This window comes from Equus przewalskii, chromosome 11, assembly GCF_037783145.1.
Source record: "Equus przewalskii isolate Varuska chromosome 11, EquPr2, whole genome shotgun sequence".
NCBI lineage: Eukaryota > Metazoa > Chordata > Mammalia > Perissodactyla > Equidae > Equus > Equus przewalskii.
In genome coordinates, this window is record NC_091841.1 from 12,423,428 (window position 1) to 12,446,013 (window position 22,586).

Consider the following 22,586-nt stretch of genomic DNA (forward strand, 5'->3'; position numbering starts at 1 on the left):
GAGAATCTCAAGGAGGTGAAAGAAATTCTCAGGCAGCTCTGAAGAACCCCCCAGGGGTGACACTAATTTGCTCCTTTGCAAACTTTTCCTAACTCTTTGCCTCAGCTCCTTAGAGTATAATTAGTTTCCAAAGTCTGTCCTCATGCCATAGAGCTTGGCACGGGCCCCAGAAAGTAAAGGACTGACTGATCATTGAACTCACAGAACAGAGAACTAATTGGCCCTTTTTCTTCCCTTGGCGATATTTGTAGCAGCAGAGAACTTTTTCTACTAAATATATAGAGGCCAATATCTGGAGGGTTAGTGGAAACAATTGAGAATATGTGGACTCAATCAACAAGTTATTATCTTTTATGTTTATAGTATTATGTTATGCATAGTTTTTCAACTTTTTTTTTACTTAATATATTATGGAGCTCTTTCAATATCAGTCTATCTAGATGTATTCATCTGTATTAGTCTGCTCAGGCTGCTATAACAAAATACCACAGACTATGTGGCTTAAGCAACAGGAATTTTTTCTTATTGTTCTGGAGGCTGGAAGTCCAAGGTCAAGATGCTGGTGGATTTGGTTTCCTGGGGAGTGCTCTCTCCCTGGCTTGCAAAGGCTGCCTTCCAGCTGTGTCCTCACATGGCACAGAGAGAACTCTTTCTCTCTTCCTGTTATAAAGCTGCTAATCCCATTATGAGGGCCTCACCCTAATGACCTCATCTAACCTAATTGCCCCCCAAGACCCCATCTCCAAATACCAGCATATTGGTATTTTGAATTCAAATTTTTGGAGGACACAATTCAGTCCGTAGTACTATTCTTTTTTTATTTCTATTTTTTATTTCAGTTTTGTTGAGGTATAGTGGACAAATCAAATGGTGAGATATTTAAAGTGAACATCATGGTGATTTGATATACACATACATTGTGAAAGGATTCCCCATTTAGTTAATTGACACATCCATCACCTCACAACCTCATATCTTCATCTTTGAAGTAATTTGTTTTTGGTGAGAACATTTAGGTCCTACCGTCTTAGCAAATTTCAATTATACAATATAGTGTTATCATCTATAGTCACCATGTTACACATTAAATCCTCAGACCTTATTCATCTTATAGCTGAAAATTTGTACCCTTTTAACAACCTTTCCCTAATTCTCCTACACTCAAGCTCCTGGCAACCACTTTTTTTTTTTTTTTAAAGATTTTATTTTTTTCCTTTTTCTCCCCAAAGTCCCCCGGTACATAGTTGTATATTCTTCGTTGTGGGTCCTTCTAGTTGTGGCATGTGGGACGCTGCCTCAGCGTGGTTTGATGAGCAGTGCCATGTCTGAGCCCAGGATTCGAACTGAAGAAACACTGGGCCGCCTGCAGCGGAGTGCGCGAAACTAACCACTCAGCCACGGGGCCAGCCCTCTGGCAACCACTTTTTACTCTTTGTTTCTGTGAGTTTGACTTTTTCTAAGATTCCACATGTAAGTGATACCACGCAGTATTTTTCTTACTCTGACTTACGTCATTTAGCAAAATGACCTCAAAGTCCACCAATGTTGTCACAAATGGCAGGATTACCTTCTTTCTCAAGACTAAATAATATTACATTCTTGTTTATCCATTCAACCATTGATGGATAATTAGTTTGTTTCTTTATTGGGAGGTTTTTGATTACTGATTCAATCTCCTTACTCTTAATCGGTCTGTTCAGATTTTCTATTTCTTCATGATTCAGTTTTGGTAGATTGTATGTTCCTAGAGATTTATTCATTTCTTATAAATTGTCTGATTTGTTGGCATGTAATTGTTGATAGTAGTTTCTTATGATCCTTTATATTTGCGTGGTGTCAGTTGCAATATCTTCTCTTTCATTTCTAATTTTATTTGAGTCCCCTCTCTTTTTTTCTTGGCAAGTCTAGCTAAATGACTTCTCATGAGAAATGACATAAGCCAAAGGGCAGGGAGATTACATATTTGAAAAACTGAAAAAATCAGCCAAGAATTCTGTATCCAGAAAAACTATCCTTAAACATGAAGGCAAAATAAAGACATTCCCAGATAAAATGAGAAAATTTTATTGTTAGTAGACCTGCTTTAAAAGAAATATTAAAGGAATTAAAGGAGTTAAAGTGTTTTAGGAACTGGTCTCACATGGTAGCTCAGATCCACATGAAAAACTCAGGAGTGTCAATAAAAGTAATTACATAAGAAATTATAAAAGATAGCATGCATATATATTTTTCTCTTAACTTAAAATATAATTACACAAATTAAAAATTATAAAATTGTATTGTTGGGCTTATAACTTATAAAGATATAATATATTTTACAATAAGAGCACAAAAGAGGCGAAGGAAATGGACCTATATTAGAGCAAGAAAATGGCACAAGATGGTATCTTGAATCCATAGGAAGAAATGAAGAGTACAGGAAATGATAAATATGCAGGTTAATATAGAAGACTCTAAAAATATGTTTTTGCTCCTTTCTTCTCTTTAGAAAAGGTATTTACAAAAGATATCTTCTAAAGATATTCTTTAGAGACAAAATTGCATAAAGCAATAATTATAACACTGTATTTTTGGATTTAAATACAGTAATAAATATAACATTAATAGCACAAAAGAGAGGAAGAGAATGAAGCCATATTGTAGCAAAGTTTCTGCATTTTCTGGAATTTAGTTAGTATTAATCTGAAGTAGATTATGATAAGTTAAGATACAGGTTATAATTCATAGAGTAATGACTAAATTAAAAAACCTAAAAAATATCAACCAAGGGATGAAGTGGTACACTAGAAAACATATATTTAATACAAAAGAGGGTGATATGGGGAGAACAGAGAAAAAGGATATGAAACATAAGAAGACATGGCAAAATAACTGTTATAAACCCAACCATATCAATACTTAGCTAACATTAAATATAAATAGATTAAACACTCCAAACCAACCAGAGGCAGAAATTCCCAGACTAGATAAAAAAACAAGATCCAACTATATGCTTTCTACCACAGATATGCTTAAGATTTAAACACACAAATAAGAGTAAAAGGATGGAAAAAGATATACCGTGAATACTCTAACCATAAGAGAGTTGGATTGGCAATATTAATATCAGACAAAATAGCTTTATAAAGAATCTTACTAGATTTACTAGTCTTACTAGAGACAAAAAAAAGTACTAGATTTAACAATTATAGATATCAACTATAAACATATATGCACCTAAAAACAGAGCTCCAAGTCCCTGAAGCAAAAACTGACAGAATTGAAGGAAGAAATAGATAATTCAACAATAAATTTGGAGACTTCAATGCCCTACTCTCAATAATGGATAGTACAACTAGACAGACTATCAGCAAGGATATACAAGACTAGCAGTACCAACTAAGTGGACCAAACTGGTGTCTTTAAAACACTCCGCACAACAGCAGCAGCAGAAAACGCATTATTTTGCACACAGTCACGTGACATAATTCTGGGTAATGTGATGTAAAGGTAAGTCTGGTGGGGACTTCTGGACAAGTTTCCTTTCATGATACAGATACCAATATTTCCTGCTCTTCACTTCCTTCCTCTTCCCAGCTGAAATGCTGACGTGAGTCTGGAGGTGGAGTAGCATCTTATGATCATGAGGCACCCATGGGGATTGTATTGGTCAAGGATATGAGAGGAAACAGCACACACTTGGATGAGATAAATGAAGATAACTCATTAGATAGTCTAGAGTAGCAGGCTCAAGGGAAGACAACAAGGAATGGTGAAGGAACCAGGGGCTAACAACAGTTGAAATTCTGTATTACTTCTGGGCTGATGGAGACAGAAAGGAGGGAGAGTTGTAGCTGTAGGAGAGGGCTGATGGACAGGAACTGTGGACTTTAGAGCAATGCAGTCATTGCCAACACACAGGCCTACGAAGAAGGTTCCAGGAGAGCAAACACACCAGACTCACGCTCCTCTCATGCTGATCTCATGTTGGTGCACACCACATCGGCTAAACCTAGTCAGGAACCATAGTGTAGAAGAACCCATTGAAGCCGTCCATGAAAATCACCTCACAGACATAGAGCATGGTGAATAAGAGCGAAGAGCGGAGCTGGTGTGCAAACAGAGAGTGTTCAGGATAGCCTACCCCAATGCCTCTCAGTGTCTACACTTGTCCTCATTTTGTATAAAAATTTTATCTACTTTACACAGGGGACTTAGTCATACTTCAATAGGATGCTGTTAATTCAATCTTTATCCCATCTGAATCCTAAAATGTTAGCTACCACCATGCTCTTGATATAAGGAAGTGGGGAAAAAAGGGAAGATAGAAACAATCAGCATAAAAGAATAGTTCCTCCTTCTGTAGCTAGTTAATAGGCCTAAACTGACACTCATAGCCTGTGCTGCCTTTAGACACAGGCATGTGGAGCCCCTACTCCAGGTCCTATGCCTCAGGAGACCCTATGCTTTGGAGCACTTTCCTTAAATATTTTTGGTTCTCCATCCAGGGCTTGACAGAAGCCAGTAAGAGAAAAAGAAAAAAACAGTTACTCAGAACTGTTCAGATTTCTTGGGTTTCAGTGATAGGAGGTTATGAAGGTGCTAGACAGGTAGATACAAATAAAATGTTTTGTTTATCACACCTGTAGTTCAAGACTTAAGATACACATTTTGGTTTATGCATATTGTTGTTAAACAAGCTTGGCAAGCCTGCTCAAAAGTTAGAACTCTCTTCTCTCTAAGTCAGGCAAAAACAATTTCAATTGTATTAATATTTGCATATGTTTTCTCCTCTTTGATTGTAGATCTGTAGGTTGAGTTCCCTAGGAAACACCTCTGAGACTGAGTGTGTGTGTAAAAATTTACTGGGAAGTGCCCTCAAGGTCAACATCTATAAAGGAGTTAAGGAAGAAGAATTGAGCAGAGGGAGAAGTTGAACCATGATGCAGTAACACAAAAGGTCTTGGATGATACCACAAGGAGCTTTAGAGCTGGGATGGCCCTATAGAGTTGTCCTAAGCTAAGGCAAGAGGCCCAGGCCTTTTTACTAATAAATTGGCCAGTCATTGATTGCAGCCTACTGGAGGAAGAGAATGATATTGGTACCTCCCTGGGGGAGGGCCAATTTCTGGGGGAAGCAGCAACTGTGAGCTCTGAGCAGCCATCACTCCTAGAGCTGAGGGAATGAGCACCTTCATCCTGAAGAGGCATCTGGGTTGCTTACAACATCCACTACAAACTCTTTCCTTGAATCAGATATCCCTATAGTGAGCATGTTGTCTTTAATTTTGAGTCCAGTGTAGCTTCTGCTATAATATCAACAGAAACAATTCCCATCTATGAACTGTTTAAAGAGAATTATATGAGAGAAACCCCCAGACCTCAAACCAAATTCTTTGTTTTTAATACTTTTTATTGCAGTAACATTGGATTATAACATTACATAACTTTCAGGTGTACATCATAATATATTTCAAATTCTGTGTAGATTACATCATGTTCACCAGCCAAAGACTAATTACAATCCATCACCACACACATGTGCCTAATCATCCCTTTTGTGCTCCCCCACCTTCACCTCTGGTAACCTCTAATCCAATCTCTGTTGCTATGTGTTTGCTTGTTGTTGTTTTTATCTTCTACTTGTGACTGAGATCATATGGTATTTGACTTTCTCCCTTAGACTTATTTCGCTTAGCATAATGCCCTAAAGGTCCATCTACATTATCACAAATGGCTTGATTTCATAATTTCTTATGGCTGAGTAGTATCCCACATCTTCTTTATCCATTCATCCCTTGATGGGTACCTAGGTCACTTCCAAGTCTTGGCTATTGTGAATAATGCTGCGATGAAGGTAGGGGTGCATGTATCTTTATGCATTTGTGTTTTCAAATTTTTTTGGATAAATACTCAGAAGTGAGATAGCTGGATCATATGGTAGATCTATTCTTATTTTTCTGAGGAAACTCCATAATTTTTTCCATAGTGGCTGCACCAGTTTGCACTCCCAACAGCAGTGAACAAGGGTTCCCTTCTCTCCACATCCTCTCCAACACTTGTTGTTTCCTGTCTTGCTAATTATAGCCATTCTGACTGGAGTAAGATGGTTTCTCCGTGTAGTTTTGATTTGCATTTCCCTGATAGTTAAGGATGTTTGAGCATCTTTTCATATGCCTGTTGGCCATCGATATATTTTCTTTGGAGAAATCTCTGTTCAGATCTTTTGCCCATTTTTTAATTGGGTTGTTGGTTTTTTTGTTGTTGAGACGCATGAGTTCTTTGTATATTTTGGATATTACCCCCTTATCTGATAAATGGTTTGCAAATATCTTCTCCCAATTGTTAGGTGGTCTTTTCATGTTGTTAGTGGTTTCCTTTGCTGTGCAGAAGGCTTTTAGTTTGATGTAATCCCATTTGTTTGTTTTGTCGGTTGTTTCCCTTGCCCGGTCAGACATGATATTTGAAAAAATGCCGCTAAGACTGATGTCAAAGAATGTACTGCCTATGTTTTCTTCCAGAAGTTTTTATGGTTTCAGGTCTTACATTCAAGTCTTTAATGCATATTTAGTTGATTTTTGTGCATGGTGTAAGATAATGGTCTACTTTCATTCTTTTGCATGTGACTATCCCGTATTCCCAACACCATTTATTGAAGAGACTGTTTTCTCCATTGTATGCTCTTGGCTCCCATGTGGAAAATTGTCTGTTCATATATGTGTAAGTTTATTTCTGGGCTCTCGATTCTGTTCCATTGATGTGTGTGTCTGTTTTTGTGCCAGTACCATACTGTTCTGGTTACCATAGCTTTGTAGTATATACATATATATATATTTTTTTGAGGAAGATTAGCCCTGAGCTAACATCTGCTGCCAATCCTCCTCTTTTTGCTGAGGAAGACTGGCCCTGAGCTAACATCCGTGCCCATCTTCCTCTACTTTATATGTTGGATGCTTACCACAGCGTGGCTTGACAAGTGGTGCCATGTCTGCACCCGGGATCTGAACTGGTGAACCCTGGGCCACCAAAGCAGAACGTGCACGCCTAACCGCTGTGCTACTGGGCCGGCCCGCTTTGTAGTATATTTTTAAATCAGGGAGTGGGATACCTCTAGCTTTGTTCTTTTCCCTCAGGATTCCTTTGGCTATTTGGGGTCTTTTGTTGTTCCATATAAATTTAGGATTCTTTGTTCCATTTCTGTGAAAAATGTTACAACTTTGATAGGATTGCATTGAATCTATAGATTGCTTTAGGATACATGGACACTTTAACTATGTTAATGCTTCCAATCCAAGAGCATGGAATATCTTTCCATTTCTTTGTGCCTTCTTCAACATCTTTCAACAATGTTTTATAGTTTTTGGTGTACAGATATTTCACCTCTTTGGTTAAGTTTACTCCTAGGTATTTTATTCTTTTTGGTGCAATTGTAAATGGGATTGCATTCTTAATTTCTCTTTCTGCTACTTCATCGTTAGTGTATAGAAATTCAACTGATTTTTGTATGTTGATTTTGTATCCTGAAACTTGACTGTATTCATTTATTATTTCTAAAAGTTTTTTAGTGGATTCTATAGGATTTTCTATGTATAAAGTCATGTCACCTGAAAGTAGTGACAGTTTCATTTCTTCCTTTCCATTTTTGATCCCTTTCATTGCTTTTTCTTGCCTGATTGCTCTGTCTAGGACTTCCAATACTATGTTAAATAAGAGTGGTGAAAGTGGGCATCCTTGTCTGGTTCCTGTTCTTAGAGGGATAGCTTTCAGTTTTTCTCCACTGAGAATGACATTAGCTGTGGATTTGTCATATATGGTCTTTATTATGTTGAGGTACCTTCCTTATATACGCATTTTATTCATTCAGAGTTTTTATCATAAATGGAAGCTGTACCTTGTCAAATGTTTTCTCTGCATCTATTGAGATGATCATGTGATTTTTATTCTTCATTTTGTTAATGTGGTGTATCACATTGGTTGATTTGTGGATGTTGAACCATGCTTGCATCCCTGGAATGAGTCCCACTTGATCATGGTGTATGACCTTTTTAATGTATTGTTGTATTTGATTTGCTAGTATTTTTTTTGAGGATTTTTGCATCAATGTTCATCAGTGATATTGGTCTGTAATTTTCTTTTTTGGTGTTGTCCTTGTCTGGTTTTGGTTTCAGGATAATGTTGGCTTTGTAGAATGAATTAGGAAGCTTCCCCTCCTCTTCAACTTTTTGGAAGAGTTTGAGAAGGATAGGTGTTAAGTCTTTTTTGAATGTTTGGTGGAATTCACCAGGGAAGCCATCTGGTCCTGGACTTTTATTTTTTGGGAAGTTTTTGATTACTGTTTCAATCTCTTTACTGGTGATTAGTCTATTCAAATTCTCTACTTTTTCTTGATTCAGTTTTGGAAGGTTGTATGATTCAAAGAATTTATCCATTTCTTCTAGATTATCCAATCTGTTGGTGTATAGCTTTTCATAGTATTCTCTTATACTCTTTCGTATTTTTGAGGTGTCCATTGTAGTTTCTCCTCTTTCATTTCTGATTTTAATTATATGAGCCTTCTCTCCTTTTTCCTGGTGACTGTAGCTAAGGGTTTGTCAATTTTGTTTATCTTTTCAAAGAACCAGCTCTTGGTTTCATTGGTTTTTTCCTATTGTTATTTCAGTCTCTATTTTGTTTATTTCTGCTCCGATTTTTATTATTTCCTTCCTTCTTCTGATTTTGGGCTTTGTTTGTTCTTCTTTTTCCAGTTTGTTTAGCTGCACTGTTAGATTATTTATTTGCGATTTTTCTTGTTTGTTGTGGTAAGCCTGAATTGCTATAAACTTCCCTCTTAGAACTGCTTTTTCTGTATCCCATAGATTTTGGCATGTCTTATTTTCATTTTCATTTTTCTCCAGGTATTTTTGGTTTCTCCTTTTATTTCTTCATTGACCCAGTCGTTATTCAGTAGCATTTTGTTTGCTCTCCACATTTTTGTGGCTTTTCTGGTTTTCTTCTTGTAGTTGGTTTTTAGTTTCATACTTTTGTGGTTAGAAAAGATGCTTGGTATTATTTCAATCTTCTTAAATTTATTGAAACTTGTTTTGTGTCCTAATATGTGATCAATCCTGGAGATGGTCCCACGTGCATTTGAAAAGAATTTGTATTCTGCGATTTTGGGATGGACTGTTCTATATATCTACTAAGTCCATCTGGTCTAACGTGTCATTTAAGGCCAGTGTTTCCTTATTGATCGTCTATTTGGATGCTCTATCCATTAGTGTAAGTGGACCGTTAAAGTCCCCTACTATTATTGTGTTACAGTCTATTTCTCCTTTTATGTCTGTTAATAATTGCTTTATATATTTAGGTGCCCCCATGTTGGGTGCATAGATATTTACAAGTGTTCTATCCTCTTGGTGTGTTGTTCTCTTTATCATTGTCTAGTGCCATTCTTTGTCTCTTATTCCAGTTTTTGTTTTAAAGTTATTTTGTCCGATATAAGTATTGCTACCCCCACTTTCTTTTCTTTGCCATTTGCATGGAATATCTTTTTCCTTCCTTTCACTTTCAGTTTGTGTCTGTAGGTCTAAAGTGTGTCTCTTGTATGCAGCATATACATGGATCTTGTTTTTTTTTATCCAGTTGGCCACCCTATGGTATTTGATTGGACCATTTAGTACATTGACATTTAAAGTAGCTATTGATAAATGTGTATTTATTGCCACTTTGTTACCCTTTGTTTCTGGTTGTTTTAGTTGATAAATATGTGTTTATTGCCATTTTGTGACCCTTTGTTTCTGGGTGTTTTAGTAGTTCTCCTCTTGCTCTCTTCCCTTGTGGTTTGATGGCTTTCTTTAGTAATATGTTTGATTTTTTTCTATTAATTATTTGTTTATTTATTATAGGTTTCTGGTTTGTGATTATCATGAGGTTCATATATAATATTCTGCATATATAGCAATCTATACGGAGTTGATAGTCTCTTTAGTTTGATGTCTTTTTAAAAGCTTTACTCTTTTACTCCCCTCCTCCCACATTTTGTGTTTTTAAAATCATATCTGATCTCTTATTTTGTGTGTGTGTATACATTACCTTCTTATCATTGAAATAGGTAATTTCAGTACTTTTGTCTTTTAACCTTCATATTATCTTCATAGGTGCTTGATTTTCTACCTTTACTGTATTTTTGCCTTTATCAGTGGTTTTATTGCCTTTTCTTTTGGATAATTTTCTTATCCCTATTTGTGGTCTTCTCTTTCCCTCTTAAATAAGTCCCTTCAGAAGTTTTTCTAGAACTGGTTTCTTGGTGGTAAACTCCTTTAGTTTTTTCTTGTCTAAGAAACTCTCTCTCCTTCCCTTCTGAATGATAACCTTTCTGGACAGAGTATTCTTGGCTGCAGGTTTTTTTCCTTGTAGCACTTTAAATAAGTTGTGCCACTCTCTTCTAGCCTGTAGGGTTTAGGTTGAGAAGTCAGCTGATAGCCTTATGGGCTTTCCTTTGTATGTCACTTGTTGCCTTTCTCTTGCTTCTTTTAGGATTCTCTCTTTATCTTTAATATTGGACATTTTAATTATAATTTTCTTTGTGTGGGCCTGTTTGAGTTTATCTTTTTTGGTGCTCTCTGTGCTTCCTGTATTTTGATGTCTTTTTCCTTCCTTAAGTTAGAAAAGTTTTCAGGTATTCTTTCTTCAAATAGATTCTCTGCTGCTTTGTCTCTCTCTTCTTCTGGGACAACTACAATACAAATGTTAGTGTGCATGATGTTGTCCCAGAGTTCCCTTAGATTGTTCTCATTCTTTTTATTCTTTGTTCTTTTTTCTTTTATTTGTGCAGCTTGGGTGATTTCCTCTAGTCTTTCATACAGCTCACTGATCTGTTCTTCTGTACCATGTAGTCTGCTATTGAGTCTCTCTCATGAATTCTTCAATTCCAGTATTGTATTCTTCATTTCTGATTGGTTCTTTTTTATATTTCCCAATTCTTTATTGACGTTCTCACTGTGTTTATCCAGTCTTCTCCCAATATCTGTCAGCATCCTTATGACTTTTTGTTTGAACTCTTTGTTAAGTAGAGTGCTCATTTCTGTTTCATTTAGTTCTCTTTCTGGGGTTTTGTCCCATTCCCTTGCTTGGAATGTATTCCTTTGCCTCCTCATTATGACTCTTTCTCTGTGCTTATATCTATGTATTAAGTGAGTCAGCTATGTCTCCTGATCTCGGAGAAGTGGCCTTATGTAAGAGATGCATTTTGAGGCCCAGCAGTGTGCTCTTGTCTCATCACCAGTCCAAATGTTCCAGGAGTGACCCCTGTGTGGGCTACTTGTGTCCTTCTGCTGCAGCAGGGTTGCTCTTACTGAAGGTACTCAGGGAGTCTGGGCTTTCCCCCCGGCCAGCTGTTTGTAAATCAGATTTGTGGAGCCCCAGCACTGTTGGCTACAAGGTATAATAACACAGTCCTGTTACAGTTTTCCTGTTAAATGAGTAGGCAATCAGTGTAGCTGCTTTCTAGGCTCAGGAGCTTATAGTTGCTTTAGGTGTCATGCCTGCAAGTCTGTTGTCAGCTCTCTTAGGATTGCAGCTGAGTGGGGCTGGCTCCAGACATGGGAGCACCCAATTGTTTCAGGTTTTGGAAGGTGGGGCCAATCCCCTTTGTGGCTGTTTGTGAAGCACAGGTCTTCTGCCACTCATAGGCCCCACCCCCCAAAGATCCACACACACCATCAACACAGTCTGGCCTGTGCACACTTCCCAACCCCCTGGAGCATACCCAATCTCCCCACTACAGAGGCCCCCACCACTCCACAAATTTACCTGGTCCACAGGTACCCTGGTCCTCACACAGGCCGTACCCCACAGAGGTGGACACACTTGCCTGCCTGTAGAGGACCTATGCAGGCTGAAAAGTTGCCCAAGGGCTTGCTGATGTGTGGGGCTGGTCCCTAGGGTGGGCAGCCTGCCCTGGCTGAACTGGATTAAATCTGCACTCTAGTGCATGTGGCAGACCCCTGGGCTAACAGGCCAGGGGAACTCCAATGATGTCTGCCAGCATCTGTGTCAGCACACCTGTACTAGGTCACAACAATGGCTGCCACCAATGTCTCAGTCTTTGCAGGGGTCTCACCTCTCACCAAGATGCACCCAGAGCCTACCAAGGGAGTCTCTTTTCACCAAAGAGTTGTGCACCTTTCTTTCTGGTGATTTTAGGTTGCTCTCTGAGATGGGTGAATTTGTGTGTGGGCCCTTTAACAGCTGGCATTATCCCACTAATGTTGATAGCTTTTCTGAGGGTATTCCCCATTGTAGTTAGTAGCCAGTGAAGCCAGATAGTATGACACTCATCTCAGGTGTGCTGAGTCTGCAGGATACTTATAGTGGTAACGTGCCCCAACTCAGGTCCCCACTTCTCCAGGGAAGGCTGTGTACCTTAGGGGGTCCCTGCCGTGCTGGCTGTGAAGCTCTGCTGTTCGAGAAAGTGTTTTTTTTTTCTCTCCAGAAGGAATTTCTGCCTCTTCAACCTCAGTCCGATCTGTCCCTTGTTGTGGGGGTTCTTGTTGTCCAGTTTTCAGTTCTCTCTCCGGGGTAATTTTTCCAAGAATAGTTGTAACCTGATTGTGTTTATAGGAGGAGGTGAGATTAGTCTGCCTACACTGCCATCTTGATGAGATCTCCCAAACCAAATTCTTTAAGTGAGAGTTGTCTAGAAGTCTGGAGTTGCCAAGGTAATGGTAACAACAATAACTGCCATAAATGCAGCTCCTTACCATTGATAATATGCTTTTACCTCCACTTCCATCTGTTTTAATTCTCTGTATAACCCTGGGAAGTGGTAGGAAAAGTAGCTTTATCCTCATTTTAAAATGAGGAAACAGGTGAGGAAAAGGATAGTGAAATCCATTGTGGCATTTGTTTTTAGTGTCATTGCTTTATTAGAATATACATGCCTGATATAACTCATCACTGAGAGGCTATTGCCCAGAGGCAACAGTACTATATGTTATGAAACAGACTGCGTTTGGGCATCAGATTTCTCTGTGCAAACATTTAACTTACCCAGGGCACCTGTAAGGGAATATCTTTTTGCCTAAAGTCAAACTACTAGTAATTGATAGAGTAGGCCCTCCAAACTAGATATTTAGACTTCAAGTCCAAGACCCTTTATGCTGTATTATACTATTTCTTTGTGTGATAAAATTTAAGGGATGATCACTGACTTATTCCCAGCACCTTCTTTGGAAACTGGTACGACTCAGGCTCTACCAACCCCATTGAGCTTCACATCAGGGTATCTCCTATTTCTGCCCAACCACAGTCTCTTCATGGCATTTTTCACCTCCATGTTTCTCAGGGTATAGATCATAGGGTTCAACATGGGTGTGATGATGGTGTAAAACACAGCCACCATCTTGTCCTCAGTAAAAGTGGTGGAAGGCCTTAGGTAGATGAAGAGGCAGGGGACAAAAAACAAGATCACCACAGTGATGTGGGAAGCACATGTGGAGAGGGCCTTGTGCCTCCCCTCTGATGAGCGGGTCTTGAAGGAAAGCAAGATGACAGTGTAAGAGCCCACAAGAATGACAAAGCAGCTCAGTGAAATCATGCCACTGTTGGCCACCACAATGAGCCCCACTGCATATGTGTCTGTACAAGCCAGCTTCAGTAAAGGGTGGACATCACAGAAGTAGTGGTCAATCAGGTTGGGGCCACAGAAAGGCAGTTGTACAGTGAGAATGGTCTGGATAAAGGAATGCACAAAGCCTCCTAACCAACAAGTCAGCACCAGTATGGAGCAGACCTTCCAGTCCATGATGGTTGTATAACGTAGAGGCTTACAGATGGCCACATACCTGTCATAGGCCATCACTGTGAGGATAAAGATCTCCGTACAACCAAAAAGATGGACACAAAAGAGCTGTACCATACAACCAACAAAGGAGATCCTTTTGACCTTGGCTTGGAAGTCAATAATCAGCTTGGGGGCTGTAACAGAGGAATAGCAGATGTCAACAAAAGATAGGAAGCTAAGGAAGAAGTACATTGGAGAGTTGAGATTTAGGCTCCTTTGGATAGTCATTACAATAAAAAAATTTCCAGTCATGAGGATCATATAAAAGAGTAAAAACAAAAAGAAGCATAGTTGCTGCACTTGCTCATTTTGGGAGAGACCTGTGAGGATAAATTCAGTAACGTTATTTTCCATGGAATCTGGGTAGTTCACAAGAGAAAAACACCGTGTGACTTTACCTATAGGAAAAAATATATAAAGGCCAATTAGATTTGGGCACATGGTACCATAACATTATTAGTATTATTTTTAACAATTATTCACAAAATTTCTTACTTAAGGTATTGGTTTGGGTAAAGTCTGTTTCATAAAATTACCAGAGATTGAGAAAGAGAGGTGGGGGAAGGAGACAAAGAATGAGAGAGAGAGAGTGTAGGAGAGAGAGAAAAGAAAAATTAAAGTTAGATAGGCTTTAAACAGATTCAGGGATGCAGTCTAGGCTGTCCCCTTAAGCATCAGTAGTCTGAATCATCAATGCTCCAGAATTCGAATTAAGTTTTTCTGTTAAATCAAGGCTCCAAGTGATAACCACCATTTTTTTTACTCCAGGATACTTTCTACTTATTTTCCAATTGATATTTGGAATCTAAGTAACCACACACACACACACACACGTTTGTGATCACAAATAAGGAAGTCTTAAAATGTAAAACTTTGAGTCAGACCGGGGATATAAGTAACCTTTTATATGGCTCTTTGGCCTCCCAAATTACTGACAGCCTGATTGGTTTGGTCTTATTTTAGATTATGCCAGGACTGCACTCTTTGTCACTCCGTATGTGTCTAAAAGTTGGGAAATGCATAGAGGCTTTACAAAAAGGAACCACCATTTGCAAGATGCTCAAGACTTCAGATTCTAGTTAACATTAGTAGTTATAGGATATGGGGAGAAAATAACTCTGGGCTAAGTTTAGTCTGCCTCTGACAATGACCAACTGTGAGATCCAGGGTAAGTTGCTCACCTTCATAGAGATGCAGTTTCTTGGTCATTGGGTTGGGTTATACATGAACACCAAGATTTCCCCCAGTTTTTATGTTATATCATAAAATTTGGGATGATCTTTTCAATACAGTGAATCACAGTCCTTGAATGTGAGTTCTTTGTTTCGTTATCTTTGCATTCTTTTGAATCAAAAGATGTATGAAGGTGGGGATGATGTGTATGTTTGTTTATTTTTGTATTGCCTGAGTACAAATACTGCTTCCATTAGCTTTGCAAGTCTTTTATTATTTTGTGTTCTTTTTTTCCTGCTTTTTCTCCCCAAATCCTCTTGGTACATACTTGTATATTTAGTTGTGGGTCCTTCTAGTTGTGGCATGTGGGATGCTGCCTCAGCATGGCCTAATGAGCCGTGCCATTACTGTGCCCAGGATCCAAACTGGTGAAACCCTAGGCCACCAGGAGTGGAGCACATGAACTTCACCACTCAGCCATGGGGCCGGCCCCTATTATTTTGTTTTCTTTTATTGCACAAACCCTTGTGTCCAAGGCTTTGGCAAGTCACTTAAGCTTTTTGAATCTCAGTTTCTTCATTCTTCAAATGGAAATGATACTGACTACTTTCGAGAATTTTAAACACCAAACTTAGCCCAGTATATAGTAAGTGCGCACTGAATTATGCCTTTTCATTTTCCAACTAGATTACCAGTACTTAAAATATTTTATTATGAAAAATTTCAAACATATACAAAATGGAGATAATTATATTATAAGCTCTCATATGATTGTCATTTAGATTAAAACATTATTAATGTTTTGCTACATTTGCTTCATCAATCTCTCTTTTTCTTTTCTTTTCTTTCTTTTTTTGCTGAGGAAGATTTGCCCCGAGCTAACATCTGTTGCCAATCTTCCTCTTTTTGTATGAGAGCTGCACAGCCACTGACAAAATGTGTAGGTCTGTGCCCGGGAACTGAACCCAGGCAACTGAAGTGGAGCACACTGAACTTAACCACTAGGCCACTGGGGCTGGCCCCATTTCTTTTTTTTTTCTGCCAAAGTATTTTAATACAAATCCCAGTCATCATGTCATTTCAACTTCAATATGCTTCAGTATCTGTGTTTCTAAAAATAGGGAATCTTCGTACATAAACACAAAGACATGATCACATCTAACAAAATTACCAGTAGTTTCCTGGTATCAACCAATTCCTGCTCTGCTGAAGCCACACTTTGCTCCCCTCTCTCCTTCCAGTGCTTGGTTGAGTGCCTGCTAGGTCTGCTCGGTACCACATGGTGGCTCACTGTGGCTACCGAACACTTGGAATGTGGGTAGTAAGACTAAGAAACTGAAGTTTCAATTTAATTTAATTTAAATTTGAAAACTAGAGCAAAGTAAAATATTTTGATGTGATAAAAATGTGGGTATACTAGGTTAAACAAAGTGGTATTAGATATTATTAAAATTAATTTCACCCGTTTCCTTTGCTTTTTTATGTGGCTACTAAAACGTTTAAAATGACAATGTGGCTTGTGTTATGTTTTTATTTCATGGTGCTGTACTAAGGATGAGGCCCTGGTCTAAGCACTTGGCTATACTGCCTAATTGAGTTCCTGTAACTCAATGAAGTATGTAGAACTATTCCCATTGTTCACATAAGCAATAAACTCCTTCCTTAGAAAAGTAAACTAACTTTATCTGCAATCATGTAGCTGGTCATTGGTGGAACACAGATTCAGCCTTGATATATTCTCTTAGCTGGTGCTACATTATACCGTATATAAATGTACAATTTACATTGGCCTTTAAAAATATTGATAAAGCTTTGGGATCCTCTTTATTGTTCTAGGGTCTCTGGGATAGAAATCGCTACTTTAATTAAGTCAAACAAAATTCAATTAACTAAGATAGATACCAATACTCTTTAATAAGTTAATGGAATACTGATATCTGTGCCCTTGAAAGACCCACTGGCCTTATAAGCAATCAGTAGTTTCTGGTATAGGATGGGTATAGTCTTAGAAAATGGTTCAGATTGTGGAAAGGAATATTCAGATTCTCCTATTTCTCCTGTCAGAGTCTGGGACTCAGTAGGATCCTTCATCTCGCCCTCCCTCCCTCCATTGCCACCTGCCATATGGTGCTGGGACTAGGCATGGGTTATTTCACATTCTGAAAAGCATTAGTACCTTTTAACCTGTAGTTGAATAAGGAAGAAGGCAAAATCTAAGATGAAGCCTTAGGCTTCACCAAATGCTAAATTCCAATGCCTTGATTAAATGCTGCATCACTGAAAAAATTTGTCAGCAGATTTTTCCTGAAAGAGGTGGGTTTCCAAAAGTCTGCAGTAGAGGCATTTCTTGACCCCTTTAAGTATCCTCTGTTTATTTCTATAGTACTTAAAATCTCCGACTTTTTAGGCTACTTGTGTGTCTCCCACTATAGACTCTGTGCTACTTAAATGCAGAAACCGTTCTTATTTGTGTGGATCCCAAGCACTTGGCCCTGAGACTAGCATACACATTAGGACTCAGTGAACTTTGAAGGCAGGAGGGAGAGAGGGAGAAATGAAATAGAGTTACTGGTTTATGAATCTTTCTAGATAACTTGGTTTTAGCACTGCCCATTTTCTAACATAGAAAATTTGTTAAAGGCACAAACTCTTACTATATAGAGCTGGATTTTCAACCTCTGGCCACACCAATTACCAGTTGTGTGGCATTGACCAAGTAATTTTACCTATTTAATCATTGTCCACATCTGTAAAATAGGGCTAAATAAATCCTGCCTCATGCAGTGGATATGAGAATTAAAATAGCTAATGTATATCAAGCTTCGCACAGTGTCTGGTCCACAGGAAGTTCTTAAAAAATGTTAGTTTTCTTATTTTTATCCTGCATATCATAAAGGTGGGAAATATAAAGCGAAAAAGAAAGGTGATAAAAGTGACTTCACTTACCCGGAGAGTATGTAAATATTCCCATCATTTTCCTACTTCTGGGTCCTACAAATCCTCTACCCAGCCATGACCCGTCCAAACACTACTCCTATTCCAATCGTCTCAGATTTCTGTATGTTGCTTTGAAAAATAGTCTGTCCCCATTTATTCCTTAGAATTGCTGCCTGGGTCACAAAGCAGAGGCTATTTGTTTTGGAGCCTGAAGCAAAGTGAAGTTTTACATTGTTAAGTTTTTGGCAGGTGCTTAGTTATCAGCAAGGACAGAGAGTAAATATGATAGAAATATGTGACTTTGGGATCAATTCCGAAGGTTAACTTACTCTCTCCCAGAGATCCAGAGTTTTCCCTCAGCTCAGTGTCAATCCAGTCAAGAGTCTTGGCCAAAGTCTCTCTCAAATCCGAATTCTATGGCTGGGGAAGGAGAAAGAAAAGCCCCTTGATGCCCAGTTGATGCTGTGTTCTCTGTGGCTCTCCTCAGTAATGAGCTCCCATGAGCCTTCTAAGTTGCTTCCTCTGCTGAAACTTCTCACCAAGGATACATGTAAGTTTTCCTGCTGCGTTGGTCAAGTGTGGGGGCCCACTTGGGGAGGGCTTCTCAGAATGGATTCCTCTGGCTTTTATGGTCACTGGAGGTGGATCACCCTGGATTTCCTGTCTGACATCCATTCTTTAATCTAATAACAATGGATTCCACTGTTTAAAAACTTAGTATATGTCTTACATTATTATAAACAGTTTATATGCATTCCATGGTTTCTTTTGTTTTGTGTTTAGGGCCTGAGTTGAATTGAATTGAAGCATGAATTGTTGTATGGAGGCTCATTATTATCATTGTTCCACGCGTGATCTACTTCAGTATTAATTAATTAATTAATTAGTTTAATAAATAAATAAATACTTATAAGCCAAAACATAACCCAAATGTTAGACATTATGAATAACTTACATCTACCTGTGTGTCCCTTCCTTACCCCATCCCATTGCCTATCCTCAAATACCAAGAGATAACTGCATTCTAAATTCTATGTATTTTACTGTTTTAAATTAGAATTTTGCTGATATTGAACATTTTTTCATGACTTTAATGCCATTTAGCTAGTTTTTTTATGATGTGCCTTTTTCTTGGTCCCATTTTTGGGTTACTTATCTATTCTTATTGATTTGTAGGGGTTCTTTTTATATAATCTGGATATTATATAATCTGGGTAAAAGTACCCTGTCATATCTATATCTACGTCTCTGTGTCTATCTCTACCTATGTATCATCTCCTCTCCTAATTTTGTAGCTTCCTTTTTTCCCTCTCTCTAAATGGTATTTTTTTTTGGTGAGGAGATTGGCATCTCCTCACCAAACATCTGTTGCCAATCTTCCTCCTTTTTTTTCCCTCCCCAAAGCCCAGTAACATAGTTGTGTATTCTAGTTGTAGGTCATTCTAGCTCCTCTATGTGGGATGCTGCCATATCAAAGCTTGATGAGTGGTGCTATGTCTGCACCCAGGATCTGAACTGGCGAACCCTGGGCCACCCAAGTGGAACACATGAACTTAACCACTTGGTCATAGAGCTGGCCCCTTCATGGTCTTTTTTGATGAATAGAAGTTCTTTTCAGTTTAATATAATTTATTGATCTTTTCCATTATGTTAGTTGATGTTAGTTGTTATGAACTGAATATTTTTGCCCCTGAAAATTTATATGTTGAAATTCTAACCTTCAAGGTGATGTTATTAGGAAGTGGGGACTTTGGAACGTGATTAGGTCATAAGGGCAGAGTCCTCATGAAAGACCCTACAGAGCCACCTTGTCCCTTCCACCATGTGAAGACAAATCAAAAGATGCCTTATATGCACCATAAAGTGGGCCCTCACCAGACACTGAATATGCCAGTGCCTTGTCTTGGACATCCTATCATCCAGAACTATGAGAAATAAATTTCTGTTGTTTATAATCTACCCAATCTATGGTATTTTGTTACAGCAGCCCAAAAGACTAAGACAATAGTACTTTTTGTGTCCTCTTTAAGAAATTCTTATATAGTCAACTAACATTTGACAAGGAAGCCAAGAATTCTCAAAGGAGAAAAGATAGCCTTTTCAATAATGGTACTGGGATGACTGGCTATTCACCTGTAAAAGAATGAAGCTGGACCCATATCTTATACCACTCACAAAAAATAACTTAAAATGGATTAAAGACTTAAATGTAAAACCTGAAGCCATGAAAACTCCTAGAAGAAAACATAGGCTTAAAGCTCCCTGACATGGGCCTTTGTAGTGAAGTTTTGGATATGATACTTAAAGGACAGGCAACTATTTTTTATTTTAAAAATAAACAAGTGAAACTACATCAAACTAAAAAGCTTCTGCACAGCAAAAGAAATCATTAACAAAGTGAGAAGAAAACTTATGGAATGGGAATAAATATTTGCAAACCATATATCTCATAAGGGGTTAATCCAAAATATATAAAGAACTCATACAACTCAATAGCAAAAAAACAAATAGCCCAATTAAAAAATGGACAAAGAACCTGAATAGATGTTTCTCCAAAGAAGATATACAAAAGGCCAACAGCTACATGAAAAAATGCACATCACTAGTCATTAGAAAAATGCAAGTTAAAACCACAATGAGATATCACCTCATGCCTGTTCTAATGGCCATGATGCGGAAGACAAGAGGCAACAAACGTTGGTGTGGATGTGGAGAAAAGGGAACCCTCGTGCACTGTTGATGGGATTGTAAATTGCTACAGCCACTATGGAGAACAGTACGGAAGGATTTTCAAAAAACTAAAAATGGAACTACCATATCATCCAGAAATTCCACTTCTGGAATATATCTAAAGGAAATGAAAACACTAACTGGAAAAGATATCTGCATGTTCATAGCAGCATTATTTACAATGACCAAGACATGGAAGCAACCTGTGTCCATTGATGGATGAATGGATAAAGAAGTGCTATATATTTACAGCAGAATTTTGAGCCACAAAATATGAGGAAATCCTATCATTTGTGACAACATGGATGGGCCTTGAAGGCATTATGCTAAGTGAAATAAATCAAAGACAAATACTGTATGATCTCACTTATATGTGGCACCTAAAAAAAAATGAAACTCATAGAAAAAAGATATCAGACTCGTGGTTACCAGAGCCCAAGAGTGGGGGCAAGGGGAATTGGAGAAATGTGGTGAAAAGCACAAACTTCCAGTTGTAAAATAGTTAAGTACAGACCGTCCCTAATTTATGATAGTTCAATTTACAATTTTTTTGACTTTACGATGGTGCAAAAGTGATACACATTCAGTAGAAACTGTACTTTGAATTTTGATCTTTCCCTAGGCTAGTGACATTCAGTACTATACTCTCTTGTGATGCTGGGCAGTGGCAGTAAGCTACAGCTCCCAGTCAGCCACTCAATCACAACAGTAAACAACCAAATCTGTTTTTCACTTTCGGTACATTATTCAATAAATTACATGAGATATTCAACACTTTATTATAACATAGATGATTTTGCCCAACTGTAGGTTAAAGTAATGTTCTGAGCATGCTTAAGTTAGGCTAGGCTAAGCTATGATGTTCAGTAGGTTAGATGTATTAAATGCATTTTTGACTAACGATATTTTCAACTTATGATGAGTTTATTGGGACATAACCCCATCAGGAGTCAAGAAAGATCTCTACTAGTGATGTAACTTACAACGTGATGACTATAGCTAACACTGCTGTAATATAGATAGGAAAGTTAAGAGAGTAAATTCTAAGAGTTCTCATCACAAGGAAAATGTTTTTTTCTTTCTTTTCTTTTAATGGTATATATATGAGAGGATGGATGTTAGCTGAACCTATTGTGTTAATCATTTCACAATATATGTAAATCAAACCATCATGCTCTATGTCTTAAACTTACACAGTGATGTATGTGAACTATTTCTTAGTAACTGGAGAAAGAAAAGAAATCCTTCCTTATTCCAAATTTATAAAGATACTTTTACATTAATATCTAGATGCTTTATTTTTTTGTTTTTCACATTTATATCTAAAACCCACCTGGAATGAATTTTTGGACATTCTGCGAGGGAGGGTCAAAGATTTTTTTTATATGGATATTCAATTGAGCTATCACCATTTATTTAAAAGCCTATTTTTTATCCGTAGCTCTTCTGTGCAATTGGGAGAAAATTGAATGTTCACATATAATATGTATTTGCCTCTTGACTACACTACACTATTGGTCTATTTGTCTATCTTTGCATCCATCGCTGTCTTAATAACTGTAATCTTAATAATTCTTTTTTTTTTTTCAAGATTGACACTTGGGCTAACAACTGTTGCCAATCTTCCTTTTTTTTTTTTTTTTTTTTTAAGGATTGGCCCTGGGCTAACAACTGTTGCCAATCTTTATTATTTTTTTTCTACTTTATTGCCCCAACCCCCCAGGTACATAGTTGTATATCTTAGTTGCAGGTCCTTCTAGTTGCGGGATGTGGGACGCCGCCTCAACGTTGCCTGACGAGCGGTGCCATGTTTGCGCCCAGGATCCGAACCCTGGGCCGCCGCAGCAGAGCGTGCGAACTTAACCACGCAGCCACGGAGCCAGCCCCTTAATAATTCTTGATCATCAGTAGTGTAAGTCTACTAATTTGATCTTATTCAAAGGTA

At 38.1% G+C, this 22,586-nt stretch overlaps 2 protein-coding genes across 4 annotated transcripts in view; both read right to left on the reverse strand.

Moving 5' to 3' along the window:
* The window catches only part of LOC139074335 (ubiquitin carboxyl-terminal hydrolase 25-like), a 126,228-nt gene that overhangs the window by 3,753 nt on the left and 99,889 nt on the right, over positions 1 to 22,586 (reverse strand). The window lies entirely within an intron of this gene.
* On the reverse strand, positions 13,080 to 14,381 carry LOC103565397 (olfactory receptor 4S2-like). The gene has a single exon (XM_008541440.2). The coding sequence runs from the start codon at positions 14,240 to 14,242 to the stop codon at positions 13,205 to 13,207; it is 1,038 nt and encodes a 345-aa protein (XP_008539662.2). The 5' UTR covers positions 14,243 to 14,381; the 3' UTR covers positions 13,080 to 13,204.